Genomic DNA, 17,571 nt, shown 5'->3' with positions numbered 1-17,571 from the left:
GGCCTCTGTCCTGAGAACATACCAGAAACTCTTATCACTGTGCCCAGCTTACAAGGTGAGCATCTGTGAATATCGATTCTAGCCTGAATCCTCCAGAAACGTGTCAGTTATACCTTCCTGAAGAAACCAGCTCACTGTTCATGGCTATTCCCCCCCAGCACCTCACCCCTCAACACACACTGCAATAGCTGCTTCTTACAGTGGACATAAAGGATGCACCCATCAGCGTCCCCCGTCTGACTCCCTTTCTGTGTTGTCAGAGTTGTCATCCTTCCCTCCCCTTCCGCTATCAGAGTCCCAGCAAGACCTGGGATGAAGCCCAGAAATTAGGAAAGGACCAGACCTTTCTCAGCTTTTGTTCCTGGAGGCACGTTTGCCGTGTGCCCCGCGTACCTGGTGATGTCTCGGGGAGCGAGCGAGTCCCAAGGAGAGATCTGAGCCCCTCGTGTCCTTATCAGGAGTGACTAGGTGTCAGAAGGTTATTTGCACAGGAAAATGCAGCAGCTGATAAGCAAGGGTTTTCCGGGATGTGGCCAGAATTGGCTTCTCACATTACATCCTTCCAGGCGGTCAAGTCAGGTCAATGATACAGAGTGAGAACTCAGTCAGCCCTCCGTCCCTACCCTGCTGCTCGGCAGAACCATCCTCAGCCTGTGACCCTGAATAGCTATCATGAGAGACATCTGGCCTCAGCAAACAGAGACATCATTTGGCTTCCAGGGGAAATGACCAATGAGTTAAGTAAGATGGGACACCCTGGAAAGCAAGGGGCACATGTTTTGAGGGGTGTGGGATGATCTTTCCTTTCTCAGGCACAGTCAGTAAGAAGCGAACAGTCTCTGAGCTGCTCCAAATTTCAGCCTGTGTCCTGACCCTCTGATCCTGGGCTTTCCTGGGTCAAAAACAGAGATTCTGCTTGGAATCAACCGAAGAGAATTCTCTGGGGACATCCCTGGTGATCCAGAGGTTAAGACACCTTGCACACTTCCAGGGAAAATGCCAATTTCTTTGTATCTTGATTGGGGTAGTGATTACATTGGTATATACATTTGTTAAAACTCTTTCACTTATACCCGACAATGTGCGGCTTTTATTGTACATAAATTATACCTCGGTAAAGTTTATTAAAAAGAAAGAAAGACTTCACCTTCCAATGCAGCCTGTGCTGGCTTAATCCCTGCTCAAGGAGCTAAGACCCCACATACCTCGTGGCTATAAAACAGAAACAAAATTATAACAAATTCAATAAAGACTTTAAAAGTGGTCCACATCAAAAAAAGAGAGAATTCTCTGAATGTCTCTAAGTGACAGCGAGTCTATTCCTCTACACAAATGCCTCTGGGGACTAGAGGAATGTCAGGCTCTTCTGGGAGCCCCATGTCTTCAATGACCCTTTTGAGGCTCTCTTCCTGGCTCGGCCATCGACATCTGCACGAGTCTGTTACCTCGCTGGGCTCCCACATCTCCGTGTGTGAAGGAGGGGATTGGACGGATCATCTGAGATTCCCCTGCTCTGAAGCACCTGTGTGTGTGACTGTGTCACGCGTGCATGTATGTATGAGCACATGTGTGGTGTGTCCATGTTTGTGCCTGGGCCCGTGTGTGGGAGCTGTGTTACGAGTGTGTATTGTTCTGTGTGTGCTAGTGCTGTGTGTGCACAGGCGTTGTGGTTCAGTTGCTATGACTCTCTGCAACCCCAGGGACTGCGGTACACCAGGCTCCTCTGCCCTCCACTATCTCCCAGAGTTTGCTCAAATAATTCATGTCCACATGTGCAGCGTGTGTGTGTTGATGCAATCGTTGGGTTGTCCTGATGACTAGGAACAGAAACGCACTCAAGCTGCCTCTCTAGGTCACATCGGGCTTACAAACTACAATCTTTTTTTGGACTCAATCTTTTCAGGAGCTTCCCAGGTGGCGCTAGTGGTAAAGAACCCACCTGCCAGGTAGGAGACCTCAGAGATACAGGTTTGATCCCTGGGTCAGAAAGATCCCCTGGAGGAGGGCACGGCAACCCACTGCAGTATTCTTGCCTGGAGAATCCCATGGACAGAGGAGCCTGGCGGGCCCCAGTCCATGGGTCGCAGAGAGTCAGACATGACTGAAGTGACGGCATGCAGGCAGGGGGAGGAGCCCCTGTATGGAAAAGGCCGGTTTCACTGGGTCTCTCCCACTCTAGAATGGAAGGTCCACGAGATGGCAGTTGCCAGGCCCACTGGGGAATTACAAAACCAAAGTCTAAACCACGTGGACCTGAAGGAACTAATACTCTCAGTGGAGGAGCAAATGCAAACAGTGCTTAGCCAGACATCATGGGACCAGAGCAGACAGCTGCCCAGAATCCAGGTGCCAATGCTGGGCTGAACCGGTCTCCCTCTGGGCTCTGCCACCAGCAAGACGACGGCTCCCCTCACTGGGGCTTCGAGCTTCTTTGTGAAAGTGAGGAAGAGGCCATGAATCTGATGGAACTTAAATGTCAGCACCCCTCAACTGCCCAGGCCCCTATATCAAATTCTGTATTCATATTTAAGGATTCTTTTCCCCCCCTTTTGTGTGTGTGTGTGTGTGTGTGTGTGTGTGTGTGTGTTATTTATTTGTCTGTGCCGGGTCTTGGTTATTGCACCTGAGATCTTTAGTTATGGCAGGGATGTGGGATCTAGTTCCCTGACCTGGGATCGAACCCTGGGCCCCTGGGTTGGGAGCGCAGATCCTTAGCCACTGGACCAGCAGGAAGTCCCAGGATTCTTTTAAAAAGGGCCTCCAACGTTATATGAGCTTCAGGCTGGGATAAATGGTCCCACCCTGGGTATCCACCCCTTGACCCCAGAGCTCTTCTCACAAAAAGGAAGAGTCTCTTGCCCTCTGTTTGAGTCTGGACCAGACTCGGGACTTATTTTGCCCAAGAAAATGCAGCAGAAGCGATGGTGTGCCATTTCCCAGCCCCAGCCCACGGGGGCCTCCTGCATTTCCTTTCTTCTCATGCTTCTCTACTTCCTCCTTGAGAATGCACCAGGCTAACCAGCAGATCAAGAGCCACGCTGCTCTGGCCAACAGCCCGCTGACTCCCAGACAGGCAAGGGAGCCCAGCTGAGACCACAAAGACCACCCAGACTAAACCGCCCATTCACAAACTTGCTACATGCCACCGAGCTTCGGACAGCTCATTGCAGCATTATTGTAATCGAAAACTAAAAGACGACCCCACGAAATCCAGGCCCACCCACCAGCGGCTGCCTCATTCTCCACTCCGCGGCTTTAGCTGCCCCGTGGTTTCTGTTCACCCCAGTCCCCTCTGCCCTCTGACTTTTCCATGCAGCTCTTCACAGATGGCCTGTGCTGCCCCTGCTATCTCAACACCTCACCTCACCTCTCCCTCTAATGTGCTTCAGATCAGAAGGGCTCTTGGATCGCTAGTCATCCGTGGCTTGTGATTCAAAACTAGAAGTTGCTCTAAGCTAAGAAAGCAATACATGTTCATTTCAAGAAAATAAATTGTGAAATACAGATAAGGTTAAAAAAAAAAAAAAAAACAAGGATATAATTGCCTTCATCTCATCACCCTGAGATAATCACTTTTAACTTTCAGGTTTATACTTCACCTGTCTTTTATCTCTTCCTGCAGAAAAGCAAAGTTATTCCAGAAATCAGGAGGAGACACTAATGTGTGAGTTCATATCACTCACTTCTCAACAGATTTCCATTACAAACAACACCATCTTCTTTGAGAAAAGACGTCCTATAAAACAAATATCATCAAGAAGTTTGGTTTTAGGGAATTCCCTTGCAGTCCAGTGGTTAGGACTTGGAGCTTTCACTTCCAAAAGCCTGGGTTCAAATCCTGGTCAGGGAACTAAGATCCGGCAAGATACATGGCACAGCGGAAAAAAAAAAAAAAGGATGGTTTTAAAGCTTTGGAGAGCAGAACCAACTCATGTTTCTTTTTGGTAGAAATGCCTCCAGGGACTAAAATCAAAAACTCCTCCTGGTCACATTGGACTTGCAGACTACAGTCTTCTTCAGATTCCAAAATAATGTGTATTCATTGTTGAAGAATAATGAAATACAGAGGAACCCAAACAGTGCATGGTAAATCAGTTCTAATCCCACCCCAGAGACAACCACTGTTGAATATAAGCATATGTTTCTATTACCAATTTTGTGTTCTTTTCTTTAGAAAAGCAGTTTATTTCAGGTTAAGTAAAGGATCACTCCTGTATGACTTTACTTCCTCAATCAGTTTATTACATTTATTAGGGATCTTTAATACAGAAAAATTCAAAAAGTAAACAAAGCCAATAATGCCCACTTTGAAATAATCCCAGTTAACATTTCTTTAAAAGGTAATGCAAACAGAGTTTTTTTAAGTGTGGGAGAGATAAAAGGAAAAAGAAAATTCTCCTTTCCGACCCCACCTCACTATGCCCAGAAACTCAAAAGTAACCATTGTCAGACTCTATTGCCTCTTTTTAAAAAAGCTTATGCCCGGACTTCCCTGGTGGCCCAGTAGTTAAGACTCCAAGCTTCCAGTGCAGGAGGCATAGGTCCGATCCTTCATTGGGGAATTAAGATCCCATATGTCACATGGTGTGGCCAAAAAAATTTAAAAAGTAGATTTTAAAACTTATGCATAACTAGAATATGCATCTCAGTGAAGCACATGTAAGTCATCATATAAGCAGACCTCTCTGCACCTTCATCTTTTGGTTAATAATCAAGTTTTTTCCAAATAGCACATACAGATTTTCCTCATTCTTTTATCATTCACAATATTGCATTACATGTAAATTCTAGAGTTCACTTCACCAGTCCCAACTACTGGATTATCTGCCCCTACAAACACTACAGTGAGCAGTCCTGTACATATATCTTGGTGCACTTTTGCAAGCAAAGCCCTAGAACTGCTGAGTGGAAAAAAATTTGCATTTGTAACTTTGATCAGTTCAGTTCACCTCAATTGCTCAGTCATGTCTGACTCTTTGCAACCCCATTGACTGCAGCACACCAGGCTTTCCTGTCCATCACCAACTCCTGGAGCTTGCTCAAACTCATGTCCACCGTGTCAGTGATGCCATCCAACCATCTCATCCTCTGTCATCCCCTTCTCCTGCCCTCAATCATTTCCAGCATCAGGGTCTTTTCCAATGAGTCAGTTCTTCACATCAGGTGGCCAAAATACTGGAGCTTCCACATCAGTCCTTCCAATGAATATTCAGTACTGATTTCCTTTAGGATGGACTGGTTGGATCTCCTTGCATTCCAAGGGACTCTCAAGAGTATTCTCCAACACCACAGTTCAAAAGCATCAGTTCTTCGGTGCTCAGCTTTCTTTATAGTCCAACCCTCACATCAATACGTGACTACTGGAAAAACCATAGCTTTGACTACACAGACCTTTGTCAGCAAAGTAATGCCTCTGCTTTTTAGTATGCTGTGGTGATGGACAGGGAGGCCTGGCGTGCTGCGATTCATGGGGTCGCAAAGAGTCGGACACGACTGAGCGACTGATCTGATCTGATCTGATGGGTTTGTCATAGCTTTTCTTTCCAAGAGCAAACATCTTTTAATTTCATGGCTGCAGTCACCATCTGCAGTGTAACTTTGATAGTTATTGTCAATTGTTCTCCAAAAGGCCCTAGTGTGGACTCCCACCAATGCTATATGTGTATGTGCCTGCTTCCCCAAGTCTCACCCAATGTTGACCATAATCAAAGTTTTAACAAAGCATTCCATATTATATTTTATCAGTCAGGGTTCCCCAGAACAACAGGACTAGTAGGAGATCTATCTATAAAGACAGATTTCGTCTAAGGAATTGGCTTATGCAACAGTGGGAACCAGCAAGTCCAACATCTGTCGGGCGGGCCAGCAGATTGGAAATTCTCGGGCAGGAGCCGATGCTACAATCTTGAGACAGAACTTCTTTCTCAGGGAAAGCTCAACGTTGCTCTTAAGATCTTTCAATTAACTGGATAAGGCAAATGTGGATTATTGAAGACTTACAAGTCACCAGTCCCAACTGCAGAATTACTTGCTCCTACAAATGCTACAATGAGTGGCCTTGTACACCTATCTTGGTGTACCTCTGCAAGCGGAAGTTGGTTGTAGATGTTAGTCACATCTAAAATATGCCTTCATAGCAATATCTAGATTAGTGTTTAATTGAATAACAGGAACTATAGCCTAGCCATGTTGACACCTGGAACAAACATACCTACCCAAGAGAAATGAAAACATATGTTCACACAGAAATGTGTAATAGATGTTCATAGCAGCATTATTTATTAGTAGCCAAAAGAGTGGGAACATCCCAAATACCCACCAACTGATAAATGGAAAAACAAAATGTGGTATAGCCATATAATGGAATATTATTCTATAATAGAAAGGAATTAATTACTGGTACAAGCTGTAACCTACTGCTGCATGCTCTCACCCTGATGAACCTTAAAAACAGGACGCTAAGTAAAAGAACCAGTCACAAAACATCATATATGGCATGTTTCTGTTTATATGAAATGCTCATCAAGTCTCTCTATCCATAACCCTTGCCCATTTTTCTATTGAGAGCTTCTTTTGAGAGCTCTTGATATTACTTGGTGTTTAACCCTTTACCTGGCACGGGCTGTGCGGTGTTAGTCGCTTCAGTCGTGTCCGACTCCTTGCGACCCCCTAGACCTCAGCCCACCAGGCTCCTCTGTCCATCTGGCCAATATTTTCCCCCTGTCATTTCTCATTTGATTTTCTTGCTGTATCTTCTAATGACCAGAGTATTTTTTTTTTCTATACAATCGGATCTATCGATCTTTTTCTTTATGGCATCTGTATTTCCTGTCTTGTTAAAAAAAAAAGGGTTGCTAAGAACCACTGTAAGAGTCACAGTAACCACTCCATTCATCTTGGTTTTCTAAATGTTCCCCTGAATCATGAAATCACAGGAAAGCAATGTATTTAGACACCATTAGCCCGGCTCCATTGAGAGGCCTCTACGGAAGTGCGAGGAGATGTCAGGCCCCGGCTTTTAGCAAAGATCGATACAAAAGCTGGAGGAAAAGCTTTGCATCTTCTGCAAAATTACAAAAGCCCATCTTGTCATTCAGGCCTCTTGCGTGAGGATCCATACAAGAGATTCCTCTCAGCAGCTCATGCCAAGAGAAAAAATACTCGCTGATTGAAAGGACTCAGGCATTTTTCCTGGCAATAAAGTATCACACACTCCATCTGGCTTCCCATTTCATCTTGACTGCCAGGAAATCCAGAACCAAATGTAAGCTCAGACGCAGGAAAAACCCAACCTCACTTTGGGGAGTTTTTGCCAGGCATAATCAGGCAGCATCGTTAACTGCCCTTTGGTATAGTGGTGTGCGTGCCCACATGCTTAGTCGTGTCCAACTCTTTGTGATCCCGTGGACTGAAGCCCACGAGGCTTCTCCATCCATGGGATGAATGGGTTGCCATGTTCGCCTCCAGGGCATCTTCTCGATCCAGGGATTGAACCCACATCTCCTGCACTGGCTGGCGGGTTCTTTACCCACTCTGGTGGGTTTTGCTGTAAATCACTTCAGATCGCTTTTGGATGAGACACAAACAGGGACATAAACAAAATGACAAGAAGAGAGAACAAAGACACTTGTCTAAACGGTGGCGACGCTGACGCAGAGGTTTCTGTCACAACTACGATTAATTAACCTTTCCATATGTGCTCCCAAAAGTGGAGGTGCCCTGGAAAATCTAGATCTGAGGCTTCTCTGAGCAGTGAAATTTGGAGCACACCCAGCGTAACTTCAGGAAAATCCTGGCAGCTGTTTCGTGGAGACACTCCTTTGTGCTTCTAAGATAATAGATTAGCCAGACCCCTCCCTAACATTTGGGAGACCAGGGCTAGCATACAAACGGTGGCCCATATACCACGTGTCTCGTTTTTAACAGGCTAAAGCAAGCTAAGAAGAGAATCTATCAAATCAGGGTTTCCCTGATGGTTTAGTGGTTAAGAATCCACCTTACAATGAGGGGGACTCGAGTTCAATCTCTGATAGGGGAACTAAAGATCCCACATGCCTCGGAGCTACTAAATTTGTGGGCTACAATTACTGAGCCTGTAAGCCACAGCTAGAGAGTCCCTGTACCGCAAGGAAAGATCCTGGGAGCCACAACTAAGACCCAGGGTAGCCAAATAAATAAACACATATTTTCTTTAAATCTATCTAATCAAATGCATCTGGACTTCCCTGGTGGCCCAGCGGTTAAGACTCCATGCTTCCACTGCAGGGGGCACAGTTTCGATCCCTGATCTGGTAACGAAGGGGCTTCCCAGGTGGCACTAGAATCCACCTGCCAGTGCAGGAGATGCAGGAGATGTGGGTTCAGTCCCTGGGTTGGGAAGATCCCTTGGAGGAGGGCATGGCAACCCACTCCAGTATTCTTGCCCGGGAAATCCCATGGACAGAGCTGCCTGGCAGACTACAGTCCATAGGGTCACAAAGAGTCAGACACGACTGAAGCGACTTAGCACACATGCATGCTGGTAACTGAGATCCCACAGGCCACACGGTATGGCAAAAAAAAAAATGCATCTGACCTTCCTACCTTGACAAAAATACCTGCCTACCAACGCAGAAGCCAGAGTTAAATGTATCATTCTCAGAAGTTCTGCACCGAGACATAGCAGCCTAGTGACAGACGTCTTCCTGTCCTCAGCCTGCAGTCCACAGACGTTCCCCTGCCGTCCCCAATCCCACACATTCTACACGCCAAGGTCCTCAGGAGAGTGTGTGCGTGAACACCCAGCCTTCACACCCAAGCTCTGTCCACATCCCAGCAAACAGCCACACCTTGGCCACTACTCAGGCAACACTAGCATTTAGCTTGGAGCAAACTATAGTCTATAGCAGGGACACAAGTCTTTGAGCTCCATGGACCACTTATTTCAAAGGGAGGGGCACAGGCAGATAAAGACCAGGCATAAAGGTGGCCCTGGATTTCAGGGGCAATCATTCAATTTCTAAATTGATCAGCTCTGAGCTCTCCATGGTGACCCAGAAAAAAAGTTTGCCCCCATCATCAACTGACACCTGACGTGATCATCTTCACAGAGTTGCTGTTTTTAAAAAGACCAGCCCAAGCGCATCATCCCGCCCTTGCCTCCGGACAGAATTCTGTTGGATCTGAAATACTGAACCCCGTCACCCTGGACTGTGTCCTCACTGAATCAGAAAAGGGAAGAGGGAACTGTTTTCACAGGAGAGAAGAAGGTGATGGTAACTCTTCATCCTGGAGAGGACAAGGATAAGGGCAGAAAGAACGAGAATCTGTCCCATCTTTTAGTAAAAGTGGTGGATGCAGATGGACAGACTGACCCCTCACATTCTGGAATATTCTCTCTAGGAAGCACTTCTTCCAGTTTGAGGAAGTTAGATTTGAGATGTAAATTATTACAGCCACTGCATACAACAAACAATGGAGACTTTTCACCAGGAGGAAATAAAGGAAAAGAAAGAGAAGCCGCTCAGCCGTGTCCGACTCTCTGTGACCCCATGGACGGTAGCCCAGCAGGCTGCTCCATCCATGGGATTTTCCAGGCAAGAGTACTGGAGTGGGTTGCCATTTCCTTCTCCAGGAGGAAATAGGAACTGAATAGAATTTGGTTCGGGAAGTGGGACTGAGGGACCGTGGTCAAAGAGCATCCAAAGGCTACATCGTGTGTGACCCCTGCTAGTGATTCATGCCATGGTCAGAGCAAACAGTGTGGGCACCACGGTCTGACCCAAGGAGGCCCTGTCAGTCTTTACGGTTTTTCACGTTTGTTTTTTTGTATTTTTACGGTTTTGTAAGTTGAGCTAAAGCTGGCATCTCCCAAGTCTTTCCAGTGACCCTGAATGCCTGCCTTTGGACAGTGGCTACTGTCCACTTTGAAACGAATGCATTTACCCAGCCATTCATGCATCGAGGATCCACTGGCTATGAGCCTCTGAGCACATGTTGATTTCCTCCCTATCGCTTGTGATTTTCTTTCAGGCATTGCACCTGAACTTCCAGGTGGTTCTCCCCACTACTTCCTGCAAGTAGAAAGTAGCCAGACCCTTCTTTCCCAGACTCTTTCCCTTTAATATGTTATCCTCTCCAAGGCCAAGTGCAAATTCTTCCCAATGTATAGATCCAGACATCCTCATTTTTTTCATTCTACAGACTTTCCCATAAGGGAGACGCCCAGACACAGGTATTCCAAGAAGCAGATGCCAGAAGGGTTAGGAAATGTTCAGGGATTTTGGACTTCCCTACTAGTCTAGCGGTTAAGACTCCGAGCCTCCAAAGAGAGTTTGATCCCTGGTAGGGGAAGTAAGATCCCCTGTGCCCCGTAGTGTGGTCACAAAAAAAAACAGCGCAAGGATATTATTGAGGGAAACTCCTATGAGAGCAATGGGGTGGGAGAGGCAGGGAAAGCAGCCAGACTGTGATGAAGGCGTCGACTCTAAAAAGATGCACAACGTGAGAGTTGTGAGTTAAGTTTTATTTGGGGCAAAATGACTGCAGCCCGGGAGACAGCACCCCAGCTAGCTCTGAGAGACTGCTCCGAGGAGGTAGTGGAGGAGGTCAATATGTGTGATTTTGGTGAAGGGGGAGTTCATGCAATTGAGCACCTATTTTACAAAAGGTATTTTTCTGCTAGTTGCGAGCAGCCGATGTCACCATGAAGAGATTTAGTGCTTTCCTAGGTATGAAGAGATGCGAGGATTGGGGTCATGAAATCAAGTCCTGAAAGTATCTAACTGTCTAAAGACCTGTTCCACCAGTTTTTCTGGAGCACATAGTGCCCCATTCTTCACCCCAAACTCCCTTCCGGGCATCTCGAAGGTCAACAGCTGCAGCAACACCGGATTCAGTTTCCGCAGAAGCAGATGTCAGATGCCCTTTGCACGCGTGCGTGCTAAGTCGCTCCAGTGGTGTCTGACTCTATGCGGCTCTACGGATTGTAGCCTATGTCCATAGGATTCTCCAGGCAACAATACTGGAGTGGGTCGCCATGCCGTCCATCAGGGGCTCTTCCTGACCCAGGGATCGAACCCAAGACTCTAATGTCTCCTGCATTGGCAGGTGGATTCTTTACCACTGGTGGTAAAGAATCCACCTGCAACATGGGATCCCTGAGTCAGGAAGATCCCCTGATGGAAGGCATGGCGATCCACTCCAGTATTCTTGCCTGGAGAATCCCATGGACAGAGGAGTCTGGCGGGCTGCAGTCCATGGGCTGGCAAAGAGTCGGACATGACTGAGTGACTGAGCCCAGCATAGCACCACCTGGGAACCCAGCAGATGCCCTTGGCAAGCACCAACTCGTAGTTGACCCAGGTCTGTCCCCAGGTGAAGGAGGAAGAGCAGGAAGGTGGGGTAGACATGTGCGAGGCTGCTGTGAAGTCTCTGGAAGTTTCTGCAAAACTGCAAGAGACTCCAGGAGCCAGAGTTGGCTTTTAGGGAAGTCTTGCTTCTCCCAGGAACAGACCAATGATGGTCTGCAGAGCGCAGCAGCGGGACCTCAGTCACCGATGCCCCAGGGGCTGGAAGTCTGAGAGTCACATTCTCAAGGTCACCCGAGAGACTGATTAACTTGGGTTGAAACAAGATTTCCTTCATGTTTTCATGCCATGTTCAGTGGTTTCACTAGGAAATCCAGAGCTTGGCGGGGGAGGTGTGTGTGTGTGTGTGTGTGTGTGTGAACATGTGTATGTGTGTTTAGAAGGAGCCCACTCCCACAGCTCCAGAACCTCTCAGCCCCCTTTGTTGCTCCCTTTCAGACCATCCTGGTGGGGGACAGCGGCGTGGGGAAGACCTCCCTGCTGGTTCAGTTCGACCAGGGCAAGTTCGTCCCGGGCTCCTTCTCGGCCACCGTGGGCATCGGATTCACAGTAAGCACTCCTGGGCTTGGGGGCCCTGCTGGGCCTCTGACAGGGTCCCGGCAGGAGACAGGTGGACTCTCACACTGGGTCATTCAGGAGGTTTAATAAAACGGCTATTGGCTGAGGTGCAGGCAGGGGGTGGGGAAACCAGGAGGGATGTGGCAGGGCCCTTGGGCAGTTTCAGGGCGTCCATCCCACCCGAGGTCTGAAGAAAGAGAAGAGGGAACTGTCAGCAGAACCAGGAACAAAGACGGCTGTGTGCAGAGGGCTGCCCTGACCCCAGCGGTGGAACACAGCCACCATCGGAGCCCACCCAGGAGGCAGCCAGGGCAGGAAACTGTCCCCTGTTCCACACTGCTCCCCTCCTGCTCCCCGTCCACCTCCCTCTGTGGCTCCCCATGACCGAAGACAGCTAGAAGGCAAGGGAGCATCCTGACGTAGATACAGGGAAAGAAGCAGCCCAGAGAGGCAAAGAGGTAGCTTAAAAGTTGCACGTAAGTCCATGGGACTTCCCTGGCGGCCCAGTGGTTAAGACTTCGCCTTCCCATGCAGGGGGTGCGGGTTCGATCCCTGGTCTGGGAGCTAGGGTCCCGTGTGCCTTGCGCCAAGAAACCAGAACAAAACAGAAGCAATATTGTATAAAATTCTTTATGTTGCTGTTCAGTCGCCCAGGCGTATCCAGCTCTTCATCACGTTATGGACTGTAGCCCACCAGGCTCCTCTGTCCGTGGGATTCTTCAGGCAGGAATACTGGAGTGGGTTGCCATTTCCTCCTCCAGGGGATCTTCCTGACCCAGGGATCGAATCTGCATCTCTTAATCTCCTGCATTGGCAGGCGGGTTCTTTACCACTAGCGCCACCTGAGAAGCTCTTTATAAGACTTTAAACTATTTATAAAACTTTTAAAAATGGTCCACATCAAAAAAAAAAAATGTTATACACATGTGCAAACTTGGCATTGTCTTGTGGGTCTTAGGGCACCGGCAGGTCAAGGGTTAAAGTTCAGGTTTCTCACACTCTGTCTCTCCCTGGATACACCATGGGGGAGAAGCTCAGATTAAGGAAGCATCCTCAGGTTTTGTCTATTCTTAGCACCGCTGCAGGCCACAAAGCGCTTCTTCTAGCCCACATCCTTATTTCTCTCCACTTTCACTATGCCTGCCAGCGGCTGGCAGCGACCTTGAATCCTGGGGAAGCCTTTGGAAAGCTTTTTGGCCCTCTCTTGGATGGTGGCAGGCACAAAAGGGCCTTCTTCAGGGGTCCCCAGAATCCTAGTATCTGGAGATGCGGAAGGACAAATGTCATTTCTTGGGCAGCACAGGTGTTTGAAAGACCAGCCTCCCGGACCAAACAAAGCACCAGGCCTGGGAGGTGCTGGGACACAGCAGAATCATGCTGGTGGGACCCCCCAGAATCTGGACTTGACCACTGGGTCACCGTGCAGAAGGCAAGGGAGCATGATGGAGCAGAAACGAGAGACTGGCCAGGGTATGCGCCAGGGCCCGAAGTTCAGCCTGAAAAACCAGCACCCAAGGCTCCTAGTGCTGCGAGCGGTGAGGCTGAGTCCAGGAGGGGCGGGGCCACACTGGCAGTCCCAGGCTTCGGACCGGGGTGCCAGGAAGCCGACCAGGATGGGGGTGCCAGGCGTCCTCCACCGCGGGCCCGCGTCACCTGCCCCTCAGCATGCAGGGCACACGTGTGCCCACAGTCACCCTCCTCACTCACTCCATCCCCATCCTCCCGTGTGACAGAGGGTGAGCGGCAGAGAGGGGGTGGGGTGGGGGAAACTGAGTCACGCTCCTCAGAGGCACAGGGGTGGGACCTCCAACGTTTGCCACCAGCCTGGTGAGAAAAGCGAGGCGACTAACCGTGTGAGAAGGAAGAAAGCGAGTGGCCAGCAGTGCATGGGCTGGGCCCACCCTCCCTCCTGGGCCTTGGCTGTGTGCTTGGCCCCGGTTCGCACCTCAGGACAAACCCACGGGCAGCTTATGCTGGGTGAGGGCCTGGGGGCCCGACTCAGCCCTGAGTCTGGGGTCTCCTGGGTCCAGTAGGTGGCCTGGGAGCAGACCGGGCACACACCCTACCCCTCAGCCCACACTGGCCGTAGAAGGTGGTGACGACAGCCTGTGACAGGAGCCGCAGTGAGGACACGTGACTAACCCTGGGCCAGGCACCACGGCCCAGCTCCACACAAAGAGGCCTGCAGCGGTCGCTGGGAAAACATCGGTCTCCTCCACAAGCCCCCTCCCCACTCCTCTGGCTAGCGCCAGGGACCTTCCACTCGTTTCCTTCCCAGAGACGGGTCTCCTTCCAACCCCCTGCTCAGACCAGCTGGACTTTTGCCCAGCAGCTGAAGTCTCCCATGTCCTCTGACACAGGGGCTGGAGGACACAGGCATCTCCTCCCAATATCAGTGGTCTGGGGGGCCCCAGAGAGCTGGGCTGCCGGACACTTGCTTGTCCACCTGTCGTTTGCACATTAACTTGAAACACTGCTGACAGCTCATTGTTGTTAAGTCATTAAGTCATGTCTGAGTCTTTGGGACCCCATGGACTGCAGCACGCCAGGCTTCCCTGTTCTTCACTGTCTCCCTGAGTTTGCTCAAACTTGTATCCATTGAGTCAGTGATACCATCTGACCGTCTCATCCTCTGTTGCTCCCTTCTCCTCTTGCCCTCAATCTTTCCCAGCATCAAGATCTTTTCCAATGAGCTGGCCATGTGCAAATGTCCTGTGGCCAGCCCTGGCTATGGTCAGAATTCCTGGTAGCCAGTGGGGGTGGGTGGGTGTCCTGTTGACCCAGCTCATTAGGCTGAGTGGAGCCTGGGTAGCAGGAGAGAGGAGGAGTCCTTGACCTTCACTTTAAAGGAGACAGAGGTAGGGAATTCCCTGGTGGTCCAGTGATTGGATACTGTACTTCCACTGTGGGAGACATGAATTCAATCCCCGGTTGGGGAAATAAGATCCCACTTGCCACGTGGCCAAAAAAAAAGTTAGTAATAATAACAATAAATACAGGAGACAGAGGTGAGTGGGGAGACCACTGGGATCTGCCCCCAGACCCCCTCCAGAACCTCTGAGCTCATTGCTTCCAGAAGGGGGATCTGCCCATGTCCTGGGTAGATGGCTCTCAAAGCAAGGTCTTCGCCAACTCCTCTGTGATCAACTCCACCAAACTGGCGGCATAGTCCCGTGGATGAGTTTACCGGAGTGCTGACACCCATAGGGTTCACACAGCAGTCTCCCTCCCCCCGAGTCAGGTCCTCCTGGCTCTGTCTTGTCTCAGTGTCCCCTAAACTCTCCAGTCTTGCCTGAACACAGCTGTAACGTTCATCTTCCTAAAGCCTCGTCCCTGGTCCCCACCACCTAGCACCATCAGTGGCTCATCTACCGCCTTCCAATAAAGTTGGAATCCGTCCTCTGCCTGCCAAGGTCTGGCGCAGTTCAGCCGGGTGGTTTCCAAACACGCAGGTAATGCACATAAAAACCTCCAGTTTGCCTGCAGTCATGGATCCCGAGATCACCCACGCACAGGTGGGGACCTGTGGTCAGGCACTTAGACTCTGATGTAGGTATTCCCCCAGCTCTGGGGGTTTCTTGCCGCCCCCTCTGCTCACTCCCCCATCTCCTGACTGCACACAAAGGCCCTCCTCTGAACAACCATGAGGCTTCACGCAGCATCATCACTTCCGTACTGGGAGGTTGTGTGGGGGTGTGGGGTGTGACTTGTGTACTGGAGGAGGGCAGGGAGATCGGTTAGGGGTGAAGTGTGGGGTGTGTGCCTTCTGCACTTGGGGGTGATGAGAGGGACTGGGGTCATTGAGAGACACTGCATTCAGAGGGTAATCTCTACCTCTAGGGAAGGTGTGAGATGAGGGGGTCAGTGAGGAGGGTGTTTGTGCAGTGATGTGGTGTGTGTGTTGGGGAGTGGTGTTGAGTCATGTCTGTGACCGTGAAGTGGTGACACGTGTTTGGGGGATGTGAAATGTGTGTGTTTGCAGAGGGGGTAAGGCATTGTGTGTTTATGGTATGATATGAAGTGCACCTGTGCTCACTGATAAAAACGGTGCATGTGGAATGATTTGAGGTACTTACGTGACTTGAATTGAGGTGTGCATGACGTGAGTGGTGTGTGTTTCTGTGGCCTGGGTGGTATGTATGATTTGAGGTGTGTGCGTGAGGTGTGTGCATGATGTAAGGTGTGTATTTGTGGTGTGAGCCGTTGTGTGTCTGTGCTGTGAGTTGTCTGGTGTCTCTGATGGGGTGTGAGGTGTGTGTGTGCCTGGGTGTGAGGTGTCTGTGTGTGTGTGTCACGTGAGGTGTGTGTGCATGGGTGTGAGGTGTCTGTGATGGGGTGTGACGTGTCTGTGTGTGTGTGTCACGTGAGGTGTATGTGTGTGTGTCCATGGTAAGGTACTAGGAGTGGGTGGGGTGACGTGTGCCCGGTGTGAGTACTCGGGGAGATGCAGGCTGCCCTGGCATGCACACAACACTAGAGAGGCCGTCAGGAAGGCTGGACTCCCCAGAGGCTGTGTCCTCCGTCCACTCTCTCCGCCACCCCTCCTGTCTACAGACACTCCCCATCTCTGAGTGGGCCGTGCGTCCCCTCTTTGGGGCAACACCTGCCTCCCTGGCACCCCCCAGCTCTGAACATCCCTGACCCCCTCTCACTTTCGACTCCCTGAAGGCTGCCCTTGAACACCCCGCCTGACGCTGCAGTGTCCCAGAGGACAGCGTGTGACATACTCTGCTCATGACACCGCCCATGGGCCCCAGACCCGGCAGGCCAGACAGACACGGCCCAGAGGGGTCCAGCCGGGCCTCTCTGCCATGTTAGTGGGCTCCGTGCCCCCCTGCTTCCAGCCCGCCCAGAGTGGAGATGCAGCAACACAACACTTGTATTTCTCCACCATTTCTAGGGCATCCACACCAATGGGCAACTTTCTCCATCCCAAACCTGCCACAGGACAAAGACAGTCTTACGGAAGGCGACACAAACCACAGCTGGAGGCCAGAAATCAAGGCATGGGCAGGGCCACACTCCCTCTGAAGGCTCAAGGGAAGGACCCTTCCTTGCCTCTTCCAGCTTCCGGTGGCTCCCGGAAACTCTTGGCATTCCTTGACTGGTAGCTGCAACACTCCCAGTTTTACATCTGTCTCCACATGGCCGTTTTCTCCTTGCGTCCTCTTCTTAAAAGGACACCATTCACATTGGATTGAGGTCCCACCCCCTCCTCCCTAGACAGCGAATTAAAAAACAGAGACATGACTTTGCCAACAAAGGTTCGTCTAGTCAAAGCTATGGTTTTTCCAGTGGTCATGTATGGATGTGAGAATTGGACCATAAAGAAGGCTGAGCACTGAAGAATGGATGCTTTTGAACTGTGTTGTTGGAGAAGACTCTTAAGAGTCCCTTGGACTGCAAGGAGAGCAAACCAGTCAATCCTAAAGGAAATCAACCCTGAATATTCATTGGAAGGACTGCTGCTGAAGCTGAAGCTCCAATACTTTGGCCACCTGATGCAAAGAACTGAGTCATGAGAAAAGACCCTGATACTGGGAAAGATTGAAGGCAGGAGGAGAACGGGACGACAGAGGATGAGATAACTGATGGCATCACTGACTCAATGGACACGAGTTTGAGCAGACTCCAGGTGATAGTGAAAGATAAGGAAGCCTGGCGT

General features: G+C 49.9%; 1 protein-coding gene across 1 annotated transcript in view; it reads left to right on the top strand.

Moving 5' to 3' along the window:
• Positions 1-17,571, top strand: part of RAB37 (RAB37, member RAS oncogene family) — a 68,378-nt gene that overhangs the window by 40,521 nt on the left and 10,286 nt on the right. Inside the window, exon 2 of the mRNA XM_061392907.1 lies at positions 11,787-11,897. Coding sequence (XP_061248891.1) covers positions 11,787-11,897 — 111 coding nt within the window. The remainder of the gene's footprint in view (positions 1-11,786; positions 11,898-17,571) is intronic.

Source organism: Bos javanicus, chromosome 19 (genome assembly GCF_032452875.1).
Source record: "Bos javanicus breed banteng chromosome 19, ARS-OSU_banteng_1.0, whole genome shotgun sequence".
NCBI classification, from domain to species: Eukaryota; Metazoa; Chordata; class Mammalia; order Artiodactyla; family Bovidae; genus Bos; species Bos javanicus.
This window is presented reverse-complemented; position numbering and strand designations above follow the sequence as displayed.